Here is a 26,536-nt window from a genome sequence, read left to right on the forward strand (position 1 = left end):
ACATTACCAGTTGAGTTGCTAAATCCTCTATAAAAGAGGCTGCCTGCATGTCTGCTTGGCCCGACCTCAGGGAGTTTAGGAAGAAAGACAGCAGGAATCCATGATGTGGCAATGGTGGAAACCAAACAATTTAACCCCCTAAGCGAGGGCAGAAGATGGAGGCAATGATGCTCTGGGGAGTGCACCCAGGCAGAGGCGAGCTCCCATTCTGCCTGATAGGGTTTCTGTGTTAGTGCACACATTTGGTTACCAGAAGAGCCCAAACATCTGGCCTGACAGCCTGACTAGAATGTCAGCTCTTCACACATAGACGTTATATAACAAAACCCTTTTGAATGAATCTGCCAGTAAGTGAAAACCAGGACACACTAGAAACAGGACACTGATTTAATTCCACTAATCTACAAAGCCCCGAACCCACCTTTCAAAATATGTACAGCTGTGTTTTTAGGCAACTTGTATGTTGGCTTACAGCTCCTATAAGAAGTACCTCAAGATTGCAGGGCTTTAGGGAGGAATTTTCCACCTGAAAATGGTCTTTGATTTAATCTTTTTAGTTATATATCCTTTAAGGTTCCCTTAAGATCTATATTCTTTTGTCACTGTTATTCCCAATTACAATGAAAGCTTCCTGATGGCAGAGGCCAACATTTCTACTTCTTCTGAATGCTGGGCTGTGCCTTAACCCAGGACTGCGTCAGTTTCAGGATGAGCTCACTGAGTGATTGAATAAATAACATATCTTGGCATAGAAAGAGAATAAAGGGGAAGGATAAGGTGGTCATTTATTCAGGTCCCAGCCAGGTCTAATCCTGTTTGTTTTCTGAGGCTTAATAAGGTCCATGAATGAAAAGATGTTCAACATCATTAGTCACATGGAAATACAAACCACAACCATATGGAGATATTACTTCATACTCACTACGATGGCTGAAAAAAAAAGAGACGGACAATAGCATCTGCTGGTGAAGAAATTATAACCCACATACATTTCTGGTGGAAATGTAAAATGCTGTGGCCGCTTTGAAAAATAGTTTGGCAGTTCTTCTACAAAGTTAAACACAGTGACCTTATGTCCCCCAAATTCCACTCCTAGACATATACCCAAGATAACTGAAAGTTATGTCCACACAAAAACTTATACATTAACGTTCACAGTGGCATTATTAAAAGCAGCCAAAAAATGGAAATAACCTAAATGTTCATCAACTGATGAGTATGGTATTTCTATAAAATGGAATATTATTCAGCCATCACAAGAAACCAAATTCTCATACATGCTATGACATGGATGAAACTTGAAAACATTATGCTAAATAAAAGAAGCTAAATACAAAAGGCCACACATTGCATGACTCCCTTTGTAAGATATGTCCAGATTCGCAAATCTGCAGAGACAGAAAGTAGATTAGTGGCTGCCAGGACCGGAGGGAGGAAGAAATGGGGCAATAACTGCTTAATAGGTATAAGGTTTCTTCTGGAATTAGATAGTTATCATAGTTGTACAACTTTGTGATATATTAAAAACCACTGAATTGTACTTTTTATTTTACCTTTTATTTATTTATTTAGACGCAGTCTCACTCTGTCACCTAGACTGGAGTGCAGTGGCATGATCTTGGCTCACTGCAACCTCTGCCTCCTAAGTTCAAGCTATTCTCCTGCCTCAGCCTCCCGAGTAGCTGGAATTACAAGTGTATGCCACCACACCAGGCTAATTTTTGTATTTTTAGTAGACACGGGGTTTTACCCTGTTGGCCAGGCTGGTCTCAAACTCCTGACCTCAAGTGATCCACCCGCCTCAGCCTCCCAAAATGCTGGGATTACAGGTGTGAGCCACCACTCCTGGCCTGAATTGTACCGTTTAAAAGGGTGATTTTTATAGTAGGTAAAATATAGCTCAATTTAAAAAAAGAAAAAATAAGGTCAGTAAGTAGTTTGATAGACTTATTCCATTCTGTTCTCTCCTTTTATTTCTTTGGTTTCCTTTTTTCTTTTTGGAAATGTGGAGCACATAGCTTTGAGATGATCTTAATAAAGATTGCATATCATTCACTCTGTCTGAAAATGAGGTATCTGTATATTCTCCACTTGTTCTGGTCACCCAAGACTTTTGTGCCAAATTATTGTTAGTGATATTTCATCTTGTGAGTCAGTTTGAATTTGCTCTCCTCTTAGATGCTTAATGTGGCATAGAACATCAAAAATAAAATGTAGGGACTGACATATAATGGGTGCTTTCTGATGCCTGAATTGTTCTAGAACTTTTTTCAGTTATAGCTTTTAATTTATAATAACTTTAGTGAGGCATAATTGATATATAATAACTTGCACATAAAGCGTATGATTTGATAAATTTTGACATATGTATACAATCATAAGACAATACCACAGTCAAGACAGTGAGTGTAGCTGTCACCCCCAAAAGTTTCCCTGTGTTGCTTTGTAATCTCTCCTCCCAGCCCTCCCTACCTTCACTCCCACACAACCACTGGTCTGCTCTCTGGAACTGTATATTAGTTTGCATTTTCTGGAATTTTATGTAAATAGGATCATTCAGTAAGTAATTTTCTTGTCTGGCTTCTTTTACTCAGCACAATTATTTTAGGACACATCCACAATTACTTTGAGATTTATACATAGTTTATTGCTTTTTATTGCTGAGTATTAATTAGTCCATCATACAGGTAAACTATAATTTGTTTATCCACCTACCTGTGGATGAACATTTTAGTTGTTTTTGGCTATTAAAAATAGAGTTGCTATGAATATTTCTGCACAAGTCTTTCTTTGTTTGGACATAGATTTCCTTTTCTCTTAGGTAAAACCTCAGAGTGGAATGGCTGGGCCATATGGTAGGTATATATTTAATTTTTTAAGAAACTGCCAAAACTCTTCCAAAGTGTTGTGCTGTTTTGTATTTGTGTATGAGAATCCTTCCTCTACATAGAAATATCTTTAAATGAAAGGAAAGATTGAGCAGAGAATGACGCAATCCATTTGGAAGAGGTGACCGAAGGTTTGAAATGAATGCTTCGAAAAACAATGAAAAGTGAGAGAAATACACCACTATCTGATATTGCTTGAATGTGTCTGTTTTAAACATTGAAATTTCCAAATGGTAAACATGATGCCTTAAATGACTTTCTTTTTGTGCCAACTCACCCAGTTTTATCAGAAACAGTGGGAAACACAGTAGAAATACAACTGCTGCTGAAATGACAGTGTGAGGAGCTAATTATAACTTTCTTCCGGTTCTGGAGTACAGGAACTTCAAGTGTAGAGCAGTTGGCAAGTTGCACACTTGATTCCAATTAGTTCCTTCCTGGCATCCTTGCTTCCATAGCACATTGTGAACTATGAAAGTTGGAGGCCAACTGAATGGGACCACAGAAAGATTGTGCTCAGGCACACAGTGCATTTTCCAGAGAGGAGCTAAATTAGGCTGGGCCAAATGGGTCCATATTCTTAATTAAACAGAGGCTAATCTGCAAAAATATTTAATTAGAAACTTTAAAAAAGAGTCTATATTGGGAGCAGAATTACTGAAATACAAGTAATGTCAAAGTTGCTACAAAGGGTTTCCACATAGCAGGTGACTTCCTGCATGTTTTGGAACAGGGACTGTAAATACAGTGACATAAGCACCATGCTGAATGGCAACCACATGCTTGGCCTGGGTACTGGGGTGACAATGGGGAGTGGTGAGGAGTACCGTGAACTGGAAAGTGTATATGCTTCTTTTAAAGGAAGTGATTCAGTCCTCAATAATCATTAACTTGTAATAAATACAGGTTCAGTGTTGTCAGTTCTGATTTTTCAAGACAAGATGAAAATCTGTATTTTTAGGTGAAATTCGATTTTCTAAATGTTAGCAATAAATTTAAGTAAAAAAATGCAGTATGAAGAAGAATATATATGCAGGTCAGATAGGACTTGTAGGCTGCCAGTTTATAACCTCTGAGAGTGGAGGAGTTCTGGGAAGATTATCTCTCTTTATATATGTTCACCAATGCAGTGATTGAAATTCTTTTTGATTTCTTTCTTTCTTTTTTTTCTTTTTTTGAGACGGAGTCTTGCTCTATCGCCCAGGCTGGAGTGCAGTGGCGCGATCTCGGCTCACTGCAAGCTCCGCCTCCCGGGTTCACACCATTCTCCTGCCTCAGGCTCCCAAGTAGCTGGGACTACAGGAGCTCGCCACCATGTCCAGCTAATTTTTTGTATTTTTAGTGGAGACGGGGTTTCACCGTGTTAGCCAGGATGGCCTTGATCTCCCGACCTCGTGATCTGCCCGCCTTGGCCTCAAAAGTGCTAGATTACAGGCATGAGCCACTGGGCCTGGCCCGAATTCTTTTTGATGGCAGCAGATTAGATATTAGTGCTAGATTACAGGCATGAGCCACTGGGCCTGGCCCGAATTCTTTTTGATGGCAGCAGATTAGATATTCTCTCCACTCCCTCTCCCCATTAAGAGTTCCAGTTAAAAATGCAAAACAGTTCCAGGAATACTGGTTTCCTCAGTTATTGAGAAATAATCAGCCATTAATACCTTAGTGGAAACTGATTTAAATCTTTTAGAAATCTGAAGCTGTAAAGGAGACTCGGAGGAGGTTTTCTCCAGATAGCATCTGCTTACAGATGGCCGTTCTGCCACTGCTCACATTGGGGGAGAGCTCAGACCGTCCACTCCATTGTTGGAAAGCTTTAGTTGTACAAGTTGCATGTGGTAAGCCAAACTCTGCCTCACTGAATTCCTCCCCAACCCCTCCATGGTGGTCTCCTGGAGATATACATAATATGCCTAATAATTTCTTTCTGCATGGGAATCCTCCAAATATCTAAAGATGCTCTTGTGAGTATCTCAATTCCTGGCCTTAGTCTCCGTGATGACTTCAGTTTTTCCTCATTGCACAGGCATCTCATTAGTGCTCTCACTACTCTGTAAGCAGACCTCTGCTACAGTGCTTACTGCATGGTTTTGTAATTTATTTGAACATATGACGATCTCCCAGAGTGAACTGTGAGTTTCATAGGGGTGTGGGTGGATTTGGGACTAAGTCTTATACATTTTTGTGTTCATATATTTTCACGTGGGTTGGTGCATAAAAGACACTAAGAATTGATGAAAAGAAAGGAGGGAGAAAGGCAAACAGGAAGAAAAAGGGAAAGAAGAAAGAAAAAAGCAAGGAAAGAAGGAAATGAAAGAATGAATCCATGAATGAATTATAATGTGATTTCCAGATCCATTACCTCTACGCCTATGGGCATGCCTTTGTCAATGCCGTTCTTAAAATGTGGGACTTGAAACCATGGTCTGAACATGGAATAGGACTGTTAGTTCTCCTGACCTGGACACTGGATGGTTATTGATGCACCCTAAGATTGTGTCAGCTTTTCTTAGTCAGAGGCATTCTTGTTGGGGAGCAAGACAACTGTGATCATTCTTGTCTTTTCTCCTGTCTACCGTTAATTGTTACCAAGTCAGGATTCCCTAAACCTACCTGTATGTGAAACTGGATATTTGAACCCAAGTTCAACACTTTATATTCGTCCCATTAAATTACACCTTGTTAGGTGCAGCCCAGTATATAAAGGCCGGTGCTGGATTTTGGCTTCGTTGTCATTATCTCGCTGCCTCGCCCAGAGCTCAGTTTGCTGTCGAACCATTGCTGGTGATGGGCTGGGGTTGAGAGCCAGCTGAGATCACTGTCTTAGGGGAATGCAATCATCAGCATAGAGTGTCTTGAGCAGGACAGACCTGGGTAGGGCTCCACAGCAGGAGCTGTTCTAGGGGCCAAGGAAAAGAAGGAATTCACAGAGAGTGAGGGGAGGAGGCTAAGAGGAAAGGTTTTTGATGAAAGCAAATTTTACCTTCTTCATAGATCTGTCTAGGGATTGGTCCCACCATTATACGTTAGAAATGCGAACAATCAGTTATTTCCTTTTTACTCTCTCCCCCAATACATGTGAGTTAATTAATCATTTTGCAGATACTCTTCCCCAATTTTCTTTCAGTGGAGAAATATACAGGAATGCTTTTCTCACCTAGGTATGACGTTATCAACATCATGATTCTAACGCTGGCCTTTAATCCTTAATAAGATGATGCTGATAACAAGCCATCTTGTTTTGCATAACAATTTATACTTTTCAAAGCACTTTCATATAAATACCTGTATCTTCGAACTAGCTTAATAAAGTCACAGAGGGGCTATGCCTCGCTCTGACAGGCATCTGGACAATGACATGGGCTCCCAGGCCTCCTGAAAGCTATGTTTACTCCAGAGAATAGTCAACAAGAAATCTTCAAGGAAATCTGTGGAAGAAATGTTGATGTAAGGATATCTTTTGGGAGTTTCATTCTCTTCTTAGAAATGTTATTCTGTAATCAGCATGTTTAAACCCTTATGACTCGAATTTGAGAGATGGGAGCTTGCCTTTTTCAAGATCTAGTTCTAGCTTTCATCATTGTGTCTTGTTTTAATTTTTTCTTTATAAGAAATAAAGATAATATGATTGGATAGTTTACTCTGATATAGATAACTATTGTTTATAAAATATGTAATATTGCACATAAGCCAGAGATTTTAAGAAAATCTAAAGAAAGATTTCTTAGATTGGATTTACCAGATTTGTCTATTTGATTGGTTCTACCAAATAAACAACACTTGGAATAATTTATCTGTTGAATTGCTTTGTTTAAATTTATTAGTGGATTGTGTATTTGTTTCTTGTATTTTCCTTAGCTTTCCCAATATTATCTTTTAATTCTTAATTCATTTATTTTTCTATTTCACTTGATGAGAAACTTTGAAATCTATGAATTTGATATGATCAGATGCTGATATGATATGATCGGACCCTGGTATTTCTGTGTCATTTTTGTGTAGTTTAGGTGGTGTTTTTATTGTCTTGAACACCTTAATGGTATATAAGGGGTATTGTTTACTTTTTGAGGTTAAAATTACTTACAAAGGCAATTTTCCATTGTCTAAGTGGTGGAGATTTTTCCTTTTACTTTGGTCTTACTCTACCTTAGTCTATTAATTTTAGATTTTGCTTCATTTTAGTTGCAGTTCAAAGGTATGTTAACTTCTTATGGTTGGTGAAAGGAGTTAATAAGGGCCAGATAGGCAAATATCAGTGGCATTTTTTTTTAAATGAATACATGAATCAAGACATTTAGTCAACATTTATCGGCCACCTAGTAAGTGCCGGGTACTCTGCTAGGCAGTGAGAAGTAGAGAGAAATAAGGTTCCTTCTCTATCTTTAAGGAGCCTACAGGGAGGGAATTCATTATACTAGTGAATTAACAGAAACTGTGTTCATTGTCTTTAGACTTTCTGATTCATTCCAAGGTTGCACAACACATCCAATTAGATTGCTAAACTCAAAGTCTGGGTTTTCTTCATGAATGCAATAATTGCACAGTTAAGGAACTCCCTTATTTTCTAATTGTTTTAAAATTACAGAACCATAAAACGTATGTTTATAAAACAACCGACACACACAGCATGAGATTTAATTAATCAAATATCCTACTCAATTCCTCTACCTGAAGCACACAGAACCCAGAGGTGAATTTACGTTGAGGCTCATGAAGCCTAACTGAGGCTCCTCACTGCACAGGCCCCTTATGAAGCCCTTGCGCTGCATTCATGTGGTCATATGTTTTTGTCAAATTTGCCTAGGTAAGATTTCTGAATTCTTAAAGAGATTCTCACCGATCTACCTCTGTGGCAATCACATTAACCCCTGCCATCTGTGTGGTCAGGTAGCAATTTATCTAAAGGTCAGTGGGTAATCTTTTGGGATTGCCTTTCTTTGGGAAATTAGTACATATTTCTGAATAGTCAGTCACCAAGTATTTTGCTAACAACTTTATGTATGTTTGCATTTATGTATGTACATACGTATTTATGTATGCATGCTGTATATTTATGTATGTACATAACTAGCTACTAAGTATTGATAACAACTTTATATCTTTACATATATACTTGATGTTTTGCTGCTGGCACCAATTTTTTAGTGCATCTAACTCCCCGAAAGTCTTTCAATTATTCTAAAATATAGCCCAGAAGCTGGAATAAAATCCTTAAGGAGTTCCCTCATTTATACCAGTAAAATATGCCATAAACATTGACATGTGTAGTGTTTGAAGAGGCCTGAAAGTTCTTCCTTTAATGCGTCCTACCTTATCAGGTTGTATGACATATTTTCTGTTGGTAAATTAATAACTGGCACTGTATTTTGGGAGGCTGAAAAGGTGATATCAACAATAAACTCTCAATGATGAAAGATGCAAGTTTCTGGGGGACAGGAACTCATACAGAGTTTTTCCTTCCTGTATCTCCAGCACCTTGCACAGTGCCTGGCATGCAGCAGGCACTTAAGAATACTTTTCGAATGAATGAAAGAAGAGTGATGGGGAACCTGTCAAGAATTATATGAGAAGCGCCAACATGGTTGAAGTTTTAAGCAGTCCGTTAAATATGAAACAGAGCATGACCCTGATTTTGATCATTTAGAGAAAAACTTGTGACTCGAAGAAGGCTGATTCTTTAAATAGAGACTTCCTTATTAATGACAAAACTATATGGCTCTCTACAGGGACAACCAGAGCCATCCACTACCATTGTGTGAGGACTGGCAGATTAAACAGTTAAGATAAATATACTAACTGTGTGAGAAGGCCAGCATCCAACTAAAAACTGAAGTATAACAGTATTTCCAGTGTGGCCTATGACCACCATGATTGTCTGGTACCTGCAGGGCCTCATGAAAAAGAGAGGTGATTCCATTTCTATCCAGAGGTAGGGTGTTGGTAGTCACTCAGTATTCAGTGTAAGAATCCAGTATTTCTAACAATTCCCTTCTAATTAGGTCCCATGAAAGAAGATAAATTTTTTCTTTTTTTTGAGACGGTGTCTTGCTCTGTTGCCCAGGCTGGAGTACAGTGGTGTGATCTCGGCTCACTGCAACCTCTGCCTCCCAGGTTCAAGAGATTCTCCTGCCTCAGCCTCCCGAGTAGCTGGGATTACAGATGAGTGCCACTACACCTGGTCAATTTTTTGTATTTTTAGTAGGGACAGGGTTTAACCATGTTGGCCAGGCTGGTCTCCTGACCTCAAGTGCTGACCTCCAGTGCTCTGTCTGCCATGAGGTCAGACCTCAAGTCCTGCTGACCTCAAGTCCTGACCTCAAGGGCTCTGCCTGCCTTGGCCTCCCAAAGTGCTGGGATTACAGGTGTGAGGTGCCACGCCCAGTGAAAGAAGATAATTTGGACAGATTTTTTTTTTTTTTTTTTAACTTCCAAACAACTGACATGTGGCTTCCTTCTTTCCTTTTTTCCTTGGAGCAAATTTGGTTAGCAATTTCAACTCTTCTTTTCACCCTCCCCCTTCCTGTTCCTCTTTCCCACCCCACCACCAATGAAGTACATATGTGACTGGAACTCAAAATATCATAAATTGTCTGAAAGCAATTAGCATTTCATTTCAATTTACCTCCTGCACATATGGTGGATGGTTCAGCTGCTAGAATTTCAATGCAGGACTTCTTCAAAATCTAGGAGGAGAGGAAATAAAAGTCAATGAACAGCTTATTTTGTTCAAAGATAGAATTAGGGTTTTGCTTTTAGCTACTGAGATAGAGATAGGAAGGTTCAAGGACATTTGGTTGCAGTGGGGATGGGGGTGGGAGGAGTCTAACATCTTGACTAGTACCAATGCCAAACATTTATTAAGCCAGATTGTGCTAGATGCTGTTGGGTGTCCTAAAAGCCCTAAGAATTATTCATTCATTTGCTCTTTTGACAGGTATTTACTGAGCCTACGCTATGCCAATCCTAGTTTTTGCAGAGGTTTAACATAGGGTTGTGGAAATGGGACTTAACACTGGAAATGATAAATGCCAGTGGCCACTCATATTGTAGGTGAAAGGGTGCAAGAGTAGACCGTAGGAACTGCAGAGTTTATGGAGGAGATGCTGGGGCAGGTATGCTAGGAAAGGCTTCACGGAAGAGCTGGGAGCTGAGGGTGGGACTCAAATGAAAGGGAGTGGGTTAGGGGAGGGTTAGGGTCCAGGCAGGGAATGGTGTGAGTAAAGGTGAGAAGGAAAAAGTACATAGACTTCTTGAACTGGAACAAAGGCAGCTTGAAAAGTAGAAAAAAAAAAGAGTGATACTAGATAGAGCTGGAGAGACAGGATGGAGATGGTCAACTCTCCACAGGAGCTGCCTAGTCAGATGACTGAGAGTTCCTTTTTTGCTTGAAAAGTCTGGAAAATGTGAGCTTAGAAGGGGGCACTTGTGCCTCACTCTTCAGGAAGACCTCCTGAGACTCATTTAAATGGGAATGTACACTTGTCCACAAATGAATCTTACAGGGTTGAGTGGAGAGTCGGGGGAGCCCTGTGACTTCACAGGAGTTAATAATGAAGACTTTTGCTGGCTAGAGCAGGGTTTCTCACCGGTAGCGCCTAAGTTTCTCTCCACCATTTACAAATCCTACCTTGAGAATATTGATTCTAGAATTTGAATCAAGTATTCTAAACATGTATAAGACATTGAGTTAATTTACCAACTAAATGCAGTATCTTTACTTAATTTGGAATTTGAGATGGTTTAGAGGGCTGAAGGAAACCCTTTCTCTATTCATGAAAAGGGCATTTGTTAAAACAACTGATGATATGATTATAAAACTTAAAGTCTGTGAAAGAAGACAGCATCTTTTAGCATTGGGAAATGCCCATTTATTTGCATTGTTGTATTTATTTACATATGCGTCTTTGTTCCAGCTTAAGTGATACATCCTAAGACACAAATGAAAGAGAATAAATGACAATGTGGGGTTGACTAAAGGGAAAATAAAGGGAAGATGATGCAAGAAGTGAGAATAGCATAGAAAAAATCTGCTGTGAGGAGCTTATTTCCTTGCTACAGCGGACTTAGTTCCAGGCTTTCTAGTAGCAAACGAAAAGGACAGCCAATATTTATGAGCTTTCTCAATCTGTGCAATGAAAACAAATCACTTTCTCAGAAGAGATCATATTTACCCATTCCAGAGAGAAATCTGGGCATCCTTATAGAGAAGCATTGCGAAAGAAAATGAACAAACATGCTTAAGAAAATATTAATATGCATTTATTGAGATAGGTTATCTCCCCATCATGTATTTTAGGTAACTCTATGTACCTGAATGTCACCAAAAACAACATTTCTCCTTGACAATCCTAAAATTCAGATTTTCTGGCTACTTTTCCTTCACTCTGTAGAACTTCATGGCATTTTTGTACTTCGATTCCCTTATTTGTTTGCAGCATTCTCCTGACTCTGCAGTTGGAAGTAATTTGTTCCTTCAGCTTCTGCCTCATTTCCTCAGCCTCTGGCCTACCTAGCCACCTCCACCCACCCCAGACACAGGTACAGCCTCAGTTCCTCCCTCTGCCCTGACTGTAGCATGAAGGGAATGTTCCGGACTCCCATGTCCCTTGCCCATCTCTGTTAGAGTCAGCGGTCCTCATACACCTGCTCTGGGCATCTGGGGTCAAACACTGAGCTCCTGCTTTCCACTCATTGTCAGTCTAACTTGGGATCAAGGACCCCAAGGATATATCCTGGGCACCTGTGTTTCCCTGCTGGCTTCCCCAGTGTCTTACGGTTGATCTAGTCTTTTTGGTCTCTTGTGCATGTAGCACCATCCTAGGACTGGGGCTTGCTAGCATCCTGTGACTCATCCCAGACTGCCCTGCCTGAATTGTGAAGATTGTCCATTCGCCCACCCCCAAACTTGCTGCTATTGGGCTCTTCCCGTTTGATGGGGTACTTCAGCCAGTGGTTGCCGTGATTGAGGGAGGAAGCCACTCCCTTTGACTTGTCCTCAGGCACAAGTCTCCAGACAGCCCACATTTGAGAAACAGAGCTAGCCCAGAGGGGGAAACTTATTAAACAGTGATATTAAAATAACATGAAGCTGTTTTTTGATGTTTTAAATAAAATTCCTCAGGCATTTGACATCTCCTAATAAATCATTTTATCATCCACAACTAAAGACTTCAAAACAGTCCAAGAACTAAAAAGAGTTTTGGACTAGTCCTGTCCTCATTCCCCAAACACACACATGACATTTTCACCCATCTGAGTTTCAACCAACCTTTTTGAACCAACTCTGATCCTTAACCAGGGATTGGTAAAGGAACCATCCGTGGGTCTTTGACCACAAAGGCACGCTGACAGGGGTTGTCATAATAAACACATGCTGTATTATTCTCTCAAAGTGTCTGCAATTAGCTGATAAATCTAAGGGGTGTATGGAGGGCCAAAAAATGTCAGCCAAGCAATCCAGTAAAAACACTGCTTTCCCAATCTTAACTTAAAACATCTGGAAGGATGCAACACAGCCAATAGAGTAAAATTTATCAGTGAGGGGGATGGGCAGGATTTGTCTGGGACTGAGACTCCTACTCATTTGAAAGGTCTGGTCTCAAAAGGTAGGAAGTCACAATGGCAGTTGGTGGATTTGAAGGGTTCTCTTGGTTCTTAGCAGCCAAGACTGTATGGTAATCAGCCTGTCTGAACTGTAGCAGACAGCAGATCAGCTCAGGGACTGGAGACTGTGTGGGAGTGGGGAGGCCCAGGCAGTGGTAGCCATGGCAGAGATGTAGACACAACACTGGGGAATCGTTGATGGGAAATCACTAGATGCAGTGGAAGAGACTCACACAGGGTAGGGCTGATGTTAGAGGTAAGAGCCTTTGAGGTGAGGGTATGATTGATCTGCAGAGGAGAGAGGGATAAGATCACTGCATGCCTCAACTATAATCCTACGTGAGGAGTTGGGTCTTGGCCCTGGTCCGTATTTACCTGACCTATGCTCCTTTATAAATCCCTTAACTTTTCTGAACCCCAATTTTGGAAAGCAGTTTAGTATCCTGAGTAATAGCTTGGAATCTGGAATCAAATAGCTGAGGTCAACTCACTCATGAGCTGTGTGACCTTGGACATGTTCCATAACCTGAGTCCCTGTTTCCTCTCTATAAAGGTGGGATAACAATAGTATCTACCTGAAGTACTAGCATAAAGTTGTTGTGTTGGGAAGATGAAATGAGATCACACAGGCAGAGCCCATAGCACAGTGCCTAAAACCTGATAAGTAATCAACTAATGGTAGCTATTACTATCGAGAACTTAGGCTCTGGAGACTGAGAAGATAGACTTGGACTCTGAATGGGTTTATATTCAAATCCAAGTCCCATCACTTACTGGCCATGTGGACTTGGACAAGTTATCAAACCTCCAAATCTCAGTTTCCTCTGCTGTAAAATGGGATAAGAAAAACACCAACTTCAAAGGGCTGTATGATGGTTAAATAAAATAACAGTCATGAATGCAGAGATATTTTATTGGTAAAATCAATCAGATTTAAGTAATAAAATTCATATTGGATTGGACAGTGAGGGAGAGCGTGAGATCAAGGAAAACTGACAAGGTTTTTGTCTCATAGACAGAACTAGACAGATGTGATTGATCCACAGATAGTTAACAACCCTTGGGTCACCAGCCAGCATGAGCACCTTTTGAAAATAAGTCACCAAGAAAAGTGGGCAAAACGGCCTTGACAGTAAAGCACTAAGAGAATGTCTGGCATGTATTCAAACAACAGTTGCTGGTAACTATTCCTTTGTCATTATTATTGCTACTGCTGCTACTTTTGGGCATGGACCGTGTTCACATGTGCTTAAACCCCATCGCCCACCACTGGCCTTCTGCTTAATCATATTTGCTGACAAAAACGGAACCAAGGTGAATGCTATTTTTCTGCCAACGTTTGGACAGATTTCAAAGAGAAAATAGATGGAAAAGTATGTTTGAAATCCATAAAGAGCTAAATAATTGTAATGTGTTGTTTCTGGTAAGTTTACTTTTGTACATCTCATTGGATTATGGGTGGGAGGACGGGTAAGAGAAGCAGCAGATGTACAAGAACTTTGCCAAGTTACAGGAGCTGTTTGATATATTTAAAGTGAAATCCATTGTGGGCCAGTCTGGGTTGTATATAAGAGTTTATTTTTTTCAAATTTTAAAAATCTAATGTCCTTTTTCATGAATTCTAAGTTCATGCAGAATTTTCGCAAGAACCTTTATAGAACTGTGAATATCTGCACAGAGTTATAAGGAAACCCTCCCTTATCATAGGCACAGCATAATTTTTTCTACTTGCTCTGCCTCTTGCTTCAATAAACAACCAATCTTTATTTACTTGGCCATTTCCTGTTGGAGGACTTTTTTGTGTGTTTATAATGGACCAACCTCTTTTATCCATTCACGGTATAGGTGCCTTTTGCTTTCACACATATTTCAGAAAGTCTTTCAGAGCATGTTCCTTGGTGTCTTATTTGTTGTAAAGGGTAAATTCTGGTTTAAAGATGTATGGGGCTTGAAGTATGCTGGTGCCAAGGATGGTTAACCATCTACTGACCACTTACATCTGTTCAGTTCTCTAAGACAAAAACCTGAACATTGAACTTAACTTTGCTGTCTCTGTCACTCTCCAAATCCAATATGAGTTCTGCCACCTAAGTGCTGGTGATTTGACCAATGAAATATCTCTATATCCATGCACATTTTAATGTCAACTACCATCCTTTAGATAACTTATCCTAGTTTATAATTTACAGTTTTTTTTTTTATTTGGTCACTGTCTTCTTAGATTATAAACTCTACAAGGAGAAGGATTGGGTTTGTTTTTACCCCTTATTATACTCACGATGAGTAGCCTGGCACATAGTAGGCATTAAATAAATATTGGATGAATAATTGAATAAATGACACACTTTCTGCACATCTTAATAAACTGGCATTATAGCATATTATGTATTAATCTCCCTTTCCCCCTATAAGTGTAACCTCAGGGTCTTCTGAATACAAGGCCATATTCTGCATCTTGTAATACTCCCCTTGTCTGATTAAGCACCACCATCTTTGGGGACTTGCTGCCTTCCCAAGAGGCCAATTTCAACACCTCGTTTTTAAAACATTGCTTACCTTAAAAAAAATAATGTTGTAGGTATATCATAATCACCTGTATTAGGTTGGCAGCTTTGTAAAGGCCTCAACACCTTTACTTGGGAAAAACATAGAGACCTGTGGTTGGAGGGTGGGGCTCAGCCACCCACAGAAGGGCCACACGCGTTATTATAGCTGATGGCAGAAAGCATGTTAGATAAGCCTGGGGACAGCCAGGCAGCTTGGGACACACAACTGGCTCAAACACATCTTCAGGATTGTCAATGTTGTCCCCATGAATTTTGAAATGATTTAATCTCTAATTAATAAAATGTTTTAAAAGTGCCTTTTCTAACTGCATTCTGCTCCACACTTTAATAGGTACACATATTGTTAACCATGGACGTTATCCCAGATCCTCGTCAGTTCTATAGAGTATGACTTTAAATAAAAATGGAATATGGCCAGGTGCAGTGGCTCATGCCTGTAAGTCCAGCATTTTGGGAGGCGAAGGTGAGAGAATTGCTTGGGGCTAGGAGTTTGAGACCAGCCTGGGCAACATAGCAAGACCACATCTCTAAAAAAAAATCTTTACAAATATAAATGTGGAATATTATACACACATATTTCTGGGATTCATATATGATTTTATGTACACTAATACACTATAACAAATACATTATACCACTCTTACATGCAAGAAAACACACTTTGAAGCAGTTTGTGTATCTTAAACAATAAAGCTTATTCTTAAAACACACCAAAGTTTTTGTCTGAGGGAGGGCACCCCACTCAAATAGATGCTACTCTGTTAGTTTCACACTCAATGAGAATCTGATCCGAAGGAGTGTAGGATAAACAAAGCTCTAAAAGTGAGGAAATTCATTTGTTTCCCCACTAAACCACTTTCCTCTCATGTTTGCAGGAGAAAAGCTCAGAGAGCTGGGAACTCCAAAATGTGGTTTATTTAATAAGATGAGCAGACTGGAAAAGTGAGTGGCCCTTCCTGGGAGCTGATTTCGTTCTAAAATTCTGCTGTTGCTTTTACAGTGGGTTTCAGCAGATTCCTCGATATAGGAGGAGGGGCTGCAGGAAGAATGGGAATGATCTGAGGATTAACTGAACATGCCCCTCTGCAATCTTTGTAGCCTCTTCAAGCTCTGGGAATTCTTGTTCAATTTGGACTTTTTAATAAGCTGAATAGAAATAACAGTGGAGGAGAAATGCCTGGCCTGAGTGTCTGCAAAATCTGAGTCTAATTAATGACTGCTGAGGCAAACGATTTTTTTAAAAAAAGATTTTCTGCCCACTACTGAAATTACAATTGATTCTATTTATGTTTTGTATCCCAGCCTGCTAATGTGAATGGTGCCCAGAATGCCATGTTTTACAGACGCAATCTTGGAAGAGAGGGGAGGGGAGGGGCTGAGGGGATTTTACAAGAAACAGCCACAGACTGCCCTCTTGTTGTGCAGTATAGGTCTTCCCTGGGTCACAAAAGCTGTATGGTACTCTGGGTTGCTTTATAATTAATAAATATGCAAAGCACAGTGCTGGATATCATGGGAAATATGACACACAGGGCAGTCTTTGAGATTGCACAACTTAGCATGTGACCAGGAGGAATGGCGGACGGCATGGAACAGATCCCACATGCCAAGTAAGAGCTTTCAACAATTGGTGCTACTGGAGTCCAAGGCAGGGAGAGCTCATGGAGGAGGAGAGAGCAGGGCAGGCTTTTGTAGAGATGGGAAGACTGAAGGGTGCCTTTGGACAAGATTCAGATGGGGTGAAGGAAGGGAAGGAGGTTGCCTAATTTATGAGAAGAGCTGCTGCTGCTGAAATGTGCCTCCCCATCTACTAGCGCTGGAAAAGGGATTGGTTCAATAAGGCAGGCACTTTCTAGGACTTTGGGAATGTGACATGAATTTTGATCATAGGAAAACCCTTTGCAGTCTTGCTGGGGTCTTGGAAGAGTAGCTGGGAGGCAAGCCTGGAAGACAGATTTCGCCTTTTATCACAGCTTTGTTAGGGCCTGGGCCAGATTAGGGGGTTACATTGCTTCCCATGAGTGGAAGGGACAAATCAGCCAGGATCTGGTTTTCATACATAAAATAAATTTATATATACCATGGAATAGATTGATTCCTCGGTTCCGTTGATCTCCCAGTTTCCCCGATAGCAAGGATGGTCATGCCACAGCTTGCGAGAAATCCTTGCAAATATAGTGTGTTTGCTCAATGCTTGTTGTTTACTGTTGACCAAACATGCAGAAAGCTCTATGTGCTGACTCACTCTGCTTAATAGGAAGCCCAGTGTCGGCTTAAATATTTATCCTAGGGAAATTCTCCTAAATGGAGATGGCTTGGTGCCAGCAACTATGGGCTGTCCTTTTCAGTGTCCTTGGTTTCAAGCACTACCCTCAATTGCACACCAAGTGGGGATAGCTGGGAGGAGGAGCTGGCATCGTGGTAAGAAGGCCAAGTGTTGGGATTCAAAGTTGCTGACCCATTTCAGTGTTATCTGAACCCAGCTTTCATGCAGGTTCCTGTTTCACTGCCTGAAGCATTTTTGAAAAGGCAAACAAAGACCCAGGAGCCTTGCTGGACCTTTGCTTCACATTTTTGCTAGAGGGCTGGTGCTAAATTCACCAGTTGCGGTCAGTGGAAATTCCCTGAAGAAGCCACAATATGAGAAGGCACAGGAATAGTTTCTTCCTTTACAGTGTTACTGGCTTAAAGGGCTACAATCTTCCAACCATCCAGACTTCTTGTAATTTTATCACCGTATTCTGCAGAAGCGAGTGGGAAAACTGTCATGGTGCTCAGAGTCCTGTGCAAGTGTGGAAGGGGAGATGTTCCTTTCAGCCTGTGTCAATTCTCCAGCTTCCCAGGACAATGGTACTTCATCTGTTGGGCAGTAATGATTTCTGAAGGTGTTCTCCACCTGGTAGTAAAAGGCAAAGTGCTCCCCTGCCCATCCACAGTGTATTCGGATCAGGCCACATGGATTCTGGTCTTGCCTCTGTCAAGCCAGTTCACTTTTTTGGTCCTCAGTGTCTTCCTCTCAGAAATGGGGCTGCTTCCTGGCCTGCCTGCATTGTTCAGTAGAGCACAGTGGGCATTCACATCGTGGGCATTAGAAAGACTTGAGTCTATTCGGGATCACTATTCACTGTGCTGTGTGGCCTTGGACAAGTTAGTGAATCTCTCTGAACTTTTAGTATCTTCTTCTATAAATGGGGTAATGATTTCTATATCAAATGGTACCTGTGAAGATTCAAGGAGATGATTATGTGAAATGATTTGCACAGTACCCGGCACATACTAAGAACTTACTAAATGGTGGTTTTGATTATTTTTACCTTCCTAAGAGAATAGAGGTAGGAAAAATCATGGGCTCTAGAGTCAAGGAAAAAGCAGGTTCTAACCCTGCTTTCCCCTTAGGGCTGTGTGGTCTTGGGCAGGTTATCTGAGCTTCAGTTTCTTCATCTGTAAAATCACAATAGGAATATGTACTTTGCAGCATTGTTACGATTTTTAAATGAAATCATATTATATGGGAAAAAGGGACAATGTCTCGTTCCAAGGCAAGTTCTCTACAGCTGTTAATTTCCTTCTGCCCTTTTCCTATCTCTCTCAGTTAAGAAACTAAAATGGAAAACAAGCGGGAACGTTTTGAAAAAATTTGACACATAAGTACTTCCTCTTGAAGGAGGCAGGATTGAAGAACAGTGAAAAGATCAAAACATGACCATCAGATTGAGGAAGCAGAGGATCTGGGGATTTGATGAATCCAAGCCCTGGGTAACTGGCTCCTGGTAATCCACTGGTGATTTTCCATTTCCTCAGACATTCATGGCTAAATGCCATGGAAAGAGCAGAATCTCTGGAACCAGAGCTGAGTTCAAATTCCCCACTCCATCATTATGAGAGGGCAGACCTGGGGGCAGTTTCTCCAACCTTCTTGCACCTCAGTTTCCTCACCTATAAAATGGGGATAATTAATCCTTCTTCAGAGAGTGGTGGTCAAGTGCCTGGTAGAGGAGCTGATAGAGAGAACATGTTCAAGTCAGAGTTGGTTTTCTTCTTCAAAGGCCGAAATGCTATTGATTCTGAGTGTCATGATGTCTAGATTTCCTGAGTCTTGATTTCAAGCCTGATTGCTCTACCATCAGACTCTATATCTAGCTATAGTTTCCTATTGTCCTTCGATTTAGCTTCTACCTGCTTCTTCTTTTCGTCTTCTGCCATTCTTCACTTTAAGCATTGGTCTTTCATTCTCCTATGCACTGTCCTGGGCCATGCTCTGACAAGAACATTCTATCCATGCCCTTCCAATGGATGCCTCCATTGCGTCCTTCAGTTCATCTCTTCAAAGGAACCTGGGTTCTTTGTCAACCCTTTTACTCTTAATCTCATGGCCATGTTATTTCTTTTATTCCAGTTATCACAATTTTAATTCCACATATTTATTTATTTACTTGTTTTGAATGTGTCTCTCCCACTGGATTGTAAACTCTACCAGGACAGAACCTCTACCTGCTTTAGTTGTTTTACTGAATGGTCAGAGCCTGCCATAAAACGTTTTCAATGAGTATTTGATGTATAAATGAATACTAGCCCCTGCATATTAATTTAAGGTTTAAAAATATGGGCATTATGGGCAGAAAACTTTGTGAAGAATTTGAGCTTATCAGAAGCTGCTCTGCAATCTTATTTTGGATAATTAAGCCCAGTCCTACTTTATTATGAGAAAATAACCAGCCACAAAACAACATCCATGGGAACAAGCTGGGATAGAAGCTTCAAATGGGGGGGAAAATGGAGAGTTTTCTTTTCAGTATCCAAAAGGGGAAATGAATCTACTTCTTAAAAAATATTTAGCCAACTTTTAGGCCATAATTATTTCTGTCTGATTTGAGAAAGATGAGCTCTCTCTACTTGTCCCTGTTTCTGAATGAACAACTGCCGTAAACATGGGTTTCCAGTACTGGAAGGATCAAAACCACTAGCATAACTCACAGATAAAAGCTCGCAAGAATGTTATCATTCAGCTGAAAGTCTGGAGACTGAAGTCTCAAATTAGTTTTCTTCCTATTTTGAATGATGGTTTTGCTAAAATTTCTTAAAGATCTTTGCAGTTATTTCCATTTGGGGATGGAGGAAGTTATACAAACATGTGGGCTCATGTTGAGCTTGGGTGAGTTGCTAAGGCTGGTGTATTCAAGGACAACACTGATTGATTCATACAAAAAGAGTCCCGTCATCTATGTGGGAAACAACACGTGGAGTTAGGCACACGGCTCATGAGGACGTTTGAACAGGTAAGAGTTGTCCTTTTTCAGAATCTAGCCATCTTAAGGCAGGACTATTGCCTCCTAATTGGCCTACAGTCTCTGGGTATCCCCAGTCTCCCTCCTATGTACACAAGCACTGCCATCAGATTATTTTCTTAACTTGTTTCAGTAATTACACCCACTGCCTGTAGGTTAGAGGCAAAACCCCTTCAAGGCTCGTGTTAATCTGATTTCAACCCAATGTTGAGGCTTGTTTTCCATTACTCCTGACTCCTTTACCCAAACTGTCCCACCAGATAGACAGGTGTTATTATTACTGACCCCTGAATAGGCCTTTCTGTCTTCCAGCCTCTAGGCTGAGGTCATAATATCTTTCCTTTGGTGCTACCCATCACCTTTCCCTGGTCTTTCAATGATTCAGGTCTGCCCCGCCTTCTCATGAGGACTCCTGTCCAGAGTAATCCACCTCTGAGCTTCTTAAGGATCCATGATTGGCCCCCAGTCCTGCCATTAATCATGTTTTGCATCCCTTGGGTTGTTGTTTTACATGGTTATCGTAGTTCTTGTTGCTTACACTGTCACGTATGCCACAGTGACCCCAGAAATGATTTAGAGTAAGGGTCCTTCACCTGTGGACCAATAATTGGGTCTGATAATTCTCTATGCTATCAATAATTTCCACTTTCTGGTTAAGGTAGTCTGAGTAGGCATATATTCTTTGCAAACAAGCACTTCTTGAATAAAACAACTGTCATCGGAACATAATTAAGATAGAAATTCCCAACCTAAGGTGGGATGATTTTTCACAATTCTGTATGCTTAAGGTCAGATATGTCAATGTTCTAAAAGCATACCTGGGGCACCTTTTTTTTTTTTTAAAGCAGATTTGAAATATATGGATCCCTTGGATCCACCTGAAACTCAATGCAATAGAATCTCTTGGGAATAGGTATTGAAAACATAATTCTCAAATGATTTTTACGCCTATTCAAGAATGTTTAGGGGATCAAGGGAAGCTGACATAATATCCCTCATATGATGGGGAAGGGAAGTAGAAAAGGCAATAATTCATATGCTTTGAGTGCCTATTATGTGTCTGGAAAAATATTAGGAATTTTCACCAGTGATCCTTGTAATCCTCAAACAAGGATATAAGCCATCATCAGTCCCTGTTTCCAACAAGAAATGTCCAAGGACCTGTAAGTGTTAAGCATGTGGGCCAGTGAAACTCTGGGTTGCCAGACTCTAAGCTTCTTACTACTCACTCTGCATTCCACTCTGCTGGAGCTCCTAGCAAACCTTGAAGGGAGAGCAGCATGGAGGCACAGCCATGCTGGAAGTTTCCTGGGTTGGTCTGGGAGGGTTGGCAGATGCTGAGCCCCTGGCCGGTAACCCCTGGATCAAGACCCCCTCGACACCTTAAGAGGAAGGCGACCCCCTGAGCTCCAAATTTGCATCCTGGACCCCAAGTCTGGAGGCTGGTAAGCTTCCAATGAAGGTCACAGATGCCTACCTGGTCACAAAACCTAAAAGGTGGAGGCTGCAGAGCATCTGAACATCATTGCGGGTGCAGCACGCATACTGACCTGCTGGCTGAGGCTTTAAGACAGCAGCAGCCAATATTCCAGCTGGACCAAGGGCCTTGCCTGTGTGGGGGAGGTGGAGAATAGAGGCCCTGGAAGCCAGTGTCCTGTTTACCATTCAGGAAAAGGTGTGTAGAAAATCACCTATGTGTGAAGGAGGACTGGTGACTGTGCAAACCCTGGACAGCACTGGAGCCCATGTATTTGGGGATTATAGTTCTAAAGCAGTGGTTCTCAACCTTGTCTCAACATTAAAATCACCTGGGGAGATTTAAAAAAACTCTTGAGGTCCAGGCCGCACCCCAGATCAGATGCCCAGGTAGCAGTGCTTTTTAAATCTCTGCAGATGACTTCAATGGACAACCTGGTCTAAAGTGCATCCAATGGCCAAGTGATGTAAGTCCAGCCTACAAGTGCTCTGAAGGCAGCTTGCGTTCAGTCACAGTGGGAAAGCTGAGGTGGTCAAGCGTAAACCACCAGCCACAGTCTGCCCAGTTAGAACGGAGAGGGCCTCCTGAAGCTTGGCTCACTGCCAGAGCAGTGCCCCTTTCAATTGTTAATTTTCCATTGTAGGGTACAATTGAGAAAAGACATGTGTGAAAGGCAGAAGGGAGAGACGGGACGTGGCAGACACAAAGATATAGGAAGAAATGATGTTCTCTCAAGCAGAAAAACACCAGGCTTGGAGAGATGGAATTTGGGTATTAATAGCAGATTGGAGACAGAAGGTGCCTGAATGTCCAGTCTCAGAGCAAGAGCTCTACTTACTGAGTGGATGATGCCTTGCAGAGCCTGAAAGCCGTCATTCACAGGAAACACATGATCCTTACTGTCCGCAATCCGGGCCAGCTGAGAACACAGCAAATACACAAACACATGGGGAGACTGTTAGGCTTGGATGTGGAAAATTTAGGAAAGCCGTTGGGGCTAAGAGGCTCTAGTTATATTCAGAACCCAGGGGAATATGAGGCCTTCACTGGGCTCAGGGGCTGCCCTGAAAAGCCATCAGTAATAACAAGCTCACCAGTGGCCTCTCTGGAGCAGGCCCAGGGTTGGCCCCAGCTTTTACATTTGTTTTAATACTTTTCTCCTTGGGAGCAGAGGTAAGAGTGCCCAGCTTGATGAATGCTTGGCCTGGGTTGATATGTTTATAAATCTGGGCCCAGGCCATGGGCTCATTTTTCTCCCATTCACCCAAATTCCTGTTGGCAACTTTATCTGAATCAAGCAGATTCAAGTTCCCCTTCAGAGCAACTTTAAATTCAAGCTTTGGTGTTGGGTGAGGCCACCTTCACCTTTCACCCAAACTGCCCTTAAGGAAAGGGCCCTTGCAGTTGGTTCGGTTGCTCCTGCTTTATGGAGTAGGAAACTGAGGGCCAGGAGAAGCCGATGTAGGGCTTGTCTGCCCCCAGATCTCTGTGTGGTTCTGTGACTGCCACAGAGTCAGTGTCAGCTGGTGTGTATGGCTTCTAAAAAAATATGTTTTATTGTTTTTACTGATTGCAAAAGTAATACTTACTCATTGTAAAAACTTAGGAAAATCCAGCAGAGTTAAAACAAAAAGAAAACAAAGGTTACTCATAATCCTTCTGTCTGTTCATCTATCATCTATCTATCTTTATTAGCCATTTGATAGATACCATTCATACTTCTTCTATGCGAACATACAAATGTTTATTTTAGAAGTGGGCACATACTATTCTCACTGCTTTGTAATCCTGTTTTATTCACTTAATGATATATTATGAGCATTTTCCTACGCCATTAAAACAAAAAGAAACTATGAACTACATGAGGAACATGTATTTAGATTGTTAGTAAGTTTTTACAACTTGCTTATTATATGCACTTATACATACTTTTTTGCCCACTTGTCCAATTATTTCCATATTTTTGTGTTGAAAATGCATTGCATTTTTCACAGGTGAAAGGGAACATTTGTTATTTGAATAAGAAAATCATACTTGTCAAATTAAATTTGGCCAGGTGTGGTGGCTCATGCCTATAACCTCAACACTTTAGGAGGCCACATTGGGAGGATCACTTGAGCCCAGGAGTTAGAGACCAGCCTGAGCAATACAGTGAGGCTTTACCTCCACAAAAAATTTAAAAAAATAGCCAAGTGTTGTGGTGTGCGTCTGTAGTCCCAGCTACTCAGGATGTGCACTGGTAGACCCAGCTAATCAGGAGACTGAGGCAGGAGCATCACTTAAGCCTGGGAGGCAGAGGCTGTAGTGGGCTGAGACAGCTCATTGTACCCCAGGCTGGGTGACAGAGTGAGACCCTGTCTCAAAACACAAACAGAAAAAAAACAAGTTTTCCAAGTTAATTCAGATACCTTTTGACATTCTGGCAATTTAATGTTTGCCAAGAAAGATGCTGCCTTGATGGTCTCTGTTGAAGACCTCAAGAGCATCAGCAAATGAGTTCATTTTCCTTATACAACCAGTAATTCCTTCCTGTTTAGCATTTCTAGAAAAATAACCTATTTCAGGGGTATTTATTCCATTGATCTGCCCTCTGCACTGAACACATTCTTCATCATTCACAAGCTCAGTATGCTCCAAACCTGAGGAAATCCATGACCATACCTGTGTCTCATTGAAATCTTTCACACCAACGCAGTAAACAATGGCACCAAGATCTCGAGACCTATTAGCCTGGGAAAAGGAAAGAAAGGACATTAGAAAGAGAAGCAGTGACAAATGAACTCATCTTGGAGCTACCTGACTAACTTCAATGATGAGGTATTTAATGAGCACCTACCATGTGCTAGGTGCCATATTGGAGAAGGCAATCCCTGTCCCCAAGAAGCTCAGACTTCAGTGGACATCACATTCTAACATAACACATGCTGGACCTGAAAAGACCCACTAGAGTAGAGTCTTGATGAAGGGCTTTGAAAGATGAAGGGAGGAAGGGAAAACTGCAGGCTAAGTTAAATATTCTGGGGAAATGATTACCTTTTCTATTCCTTTGATGGATTTTTACTGACATACGTTTCTTTGTAATGGGGGCACGATATCATAAAAGAATGGGGCCTTTGGAACTTGAAATAGTTGAGTTTGACCCCTGGTTTTGCTCTGTATAGTGTTTTGGGGATTAAATGAGAACATTTACGGAGCTCCTCACACAAGGCTAGAACCACATAGATACTCATGAATGTCAGCACATTTTGTGAATAAAGCCTTTTTCATTCCTACAGAATAAGGTGGTTTAATGGAAATTGTAGTCCATATTTGAATAGCTAAATCCATGATCTCTACAATTAAGCACTGGGATAGCAACATAATGAATAATACCCAGATTTTGGCTCAATTTCAATATTTGATTTATTAAAGCCTCTGATAATCTGATTTCCAGATTCTCCTGTGTTTCAGAATGGAAAAAAAATTGGAAATCCTTGGCACATACAGTGGGTGCTTAATAACTGATAGCAAACATACAGTGAGTGCTCAATATATGCATATTTATTTTGATTGTGTTATTTTTTTCCCTTTCTTAGTACTCAAATCCACTTCTGTTTAACACTGAATTCTAGAAAGGACAAAAACCATATGTCTTTTTTTCCTTCATGTTAGAAATTTCCCTGCTTTTTGGGGATAAAATAAACTTTTAGACTCAGTGTAGCCCCAACCTTATTTGCAACAACTCTGTGATTCTTCTCCTCCAGTTGGACTTTATATAGAATTGTCAAGAAGGGAAAAGTTCAATTTCTTTATATCTTGTGCTTTATCTTTTTTTTTTTCAGAAGGTCTCCTTCTATTGGCACTCTGAATATTTTCCCAAGTTTGTATGTGCCATACCTAAAATTCCTTTCCACTAACCCCTATCTTAAGCCTCTGACACCCCATCATTTATTTTAGTTTCATTTCTTTCCTTATTAGGGTTTTTACTTTATTTGACTGTTATTTGGCACCCAAACAAGCCATCCTGCCTTCCCATCACATAGTGAGTTTCTACTTTCAAATACAGAGATGTATTATTTTCCAAATGCTCAGGGAATGTCTGTCCTATTACCTTTTGTAGTTCCTCGTTAGAGTTACTTTTTGTACTAGTGGGAGGAGAGTTTACCTACATAATTTCCCTAAGTCCTCTGCCAGTGGTGGCTTCCAAAGGCTGACCATTATTTCATGGTAAGACTCATGAGGGCAGCAGCTGTGTCTCACTCACCTCTGTGCCTCTAGTTTCTAGCAAATGGTCAAGTATATGCCAAGCTCTCAGTTAACACTGAATAAATAAATGAATATATAATTCATGTTTGCAGAAAGAGCTGAATTTAAAGTAAACAGTTGTTAAGAGCTTGAGGAAAGTGTGATGCTACCGTTAACTCCTCTTCTAGAGCTTGCATCTCTAGGATGCTGTTTCTTTCTACCTTGGGCCTGAATGACCCTTTGTCACTAATAAGGCTATGGTGGTTTCAATACATTTCTATGGTTAACTTGCTTCCTTTTATACTAAATATGCATATAGCTCAAATGTGAAACTTGAAAGAGTTTCTTAAGTATAAACATCAGTTTTCAATTCATCAGCAAACTTCTTTTTCTAAGTCTATTTACACAAGGTAAAATCTTCATTGAGAGAATTTTTCCACTTGCCTTGAGGAATAATTTTTGAGAACACAAAGAAAAGGAAAAAAAGGAACT

At 40.8% G+C, this 26,536-nt stretch overlaps 1 protein-coding gene and 1 long non-coding RNA gene across 2 annotated transcripts in view; one reads left to right on the forward strand and one right to left on the reverse strand.

Moving 5' to 3' along the window:
• The window catches only part of ANTXR1 (ANTXR cell adhesion molecule 1), a 238,567-nt gene that overhangs the window by 150,586 nt on the left and 61,445 nt on the right, over nucleotides 1-26,536 (reverse strand). The window contains exons 7-9 of the mRNA XM_002799283.4: nucleotides 24,482-24,550; nucleotides 22,659-22,739; nucleotides 9,511-9,571 (exon numbers count right to left, since the gene is read on the reverse strand). Of these exons, the coding sequence (XP_002799329.3) occupies nucleotides 9,511-9,571; nucleotides 22,659-22,739; nucleotides 24,482-24,550 (211 nt within the window). The remainder of the gene's footprint in view (nucleotides 1-9,510; nucleotides 9,572-22,658; nucleotides 22,740-24,481; nucleotides 24,551-26,536) is intronic.
• Nucleotides 16,434-26,536, forward strand: part of LOC144333758 (uncharacterized) — a 63,267-nt gene continuing 53,164 nt past the window's right edge. Inside the window, exon 1 of the long non-coding RNA XR_013402751.1 lies at nucleotides 16,434-16,668. This is a non-coding gene — a long non-coding RNA (uncharacterized LOC144333758). The remainder of the gene's footprint in view (nucleotides 16,669-26,536) is intronic.

The sequence above is a fragment of the Macaca mulatta genome, chromosome 13 (assembly GCF_049350105.2).
Source record: "Macaca mulatta isolate MMU2019108-1 chromosome 13, T2T-MMU8v2.0, whole genome shotgun sequence".
NCBI lineage: Eukaryota > Metazoa > Chordata > Mammalia > Primates > Cercopithecidae > Macaca > Macaca mulatta.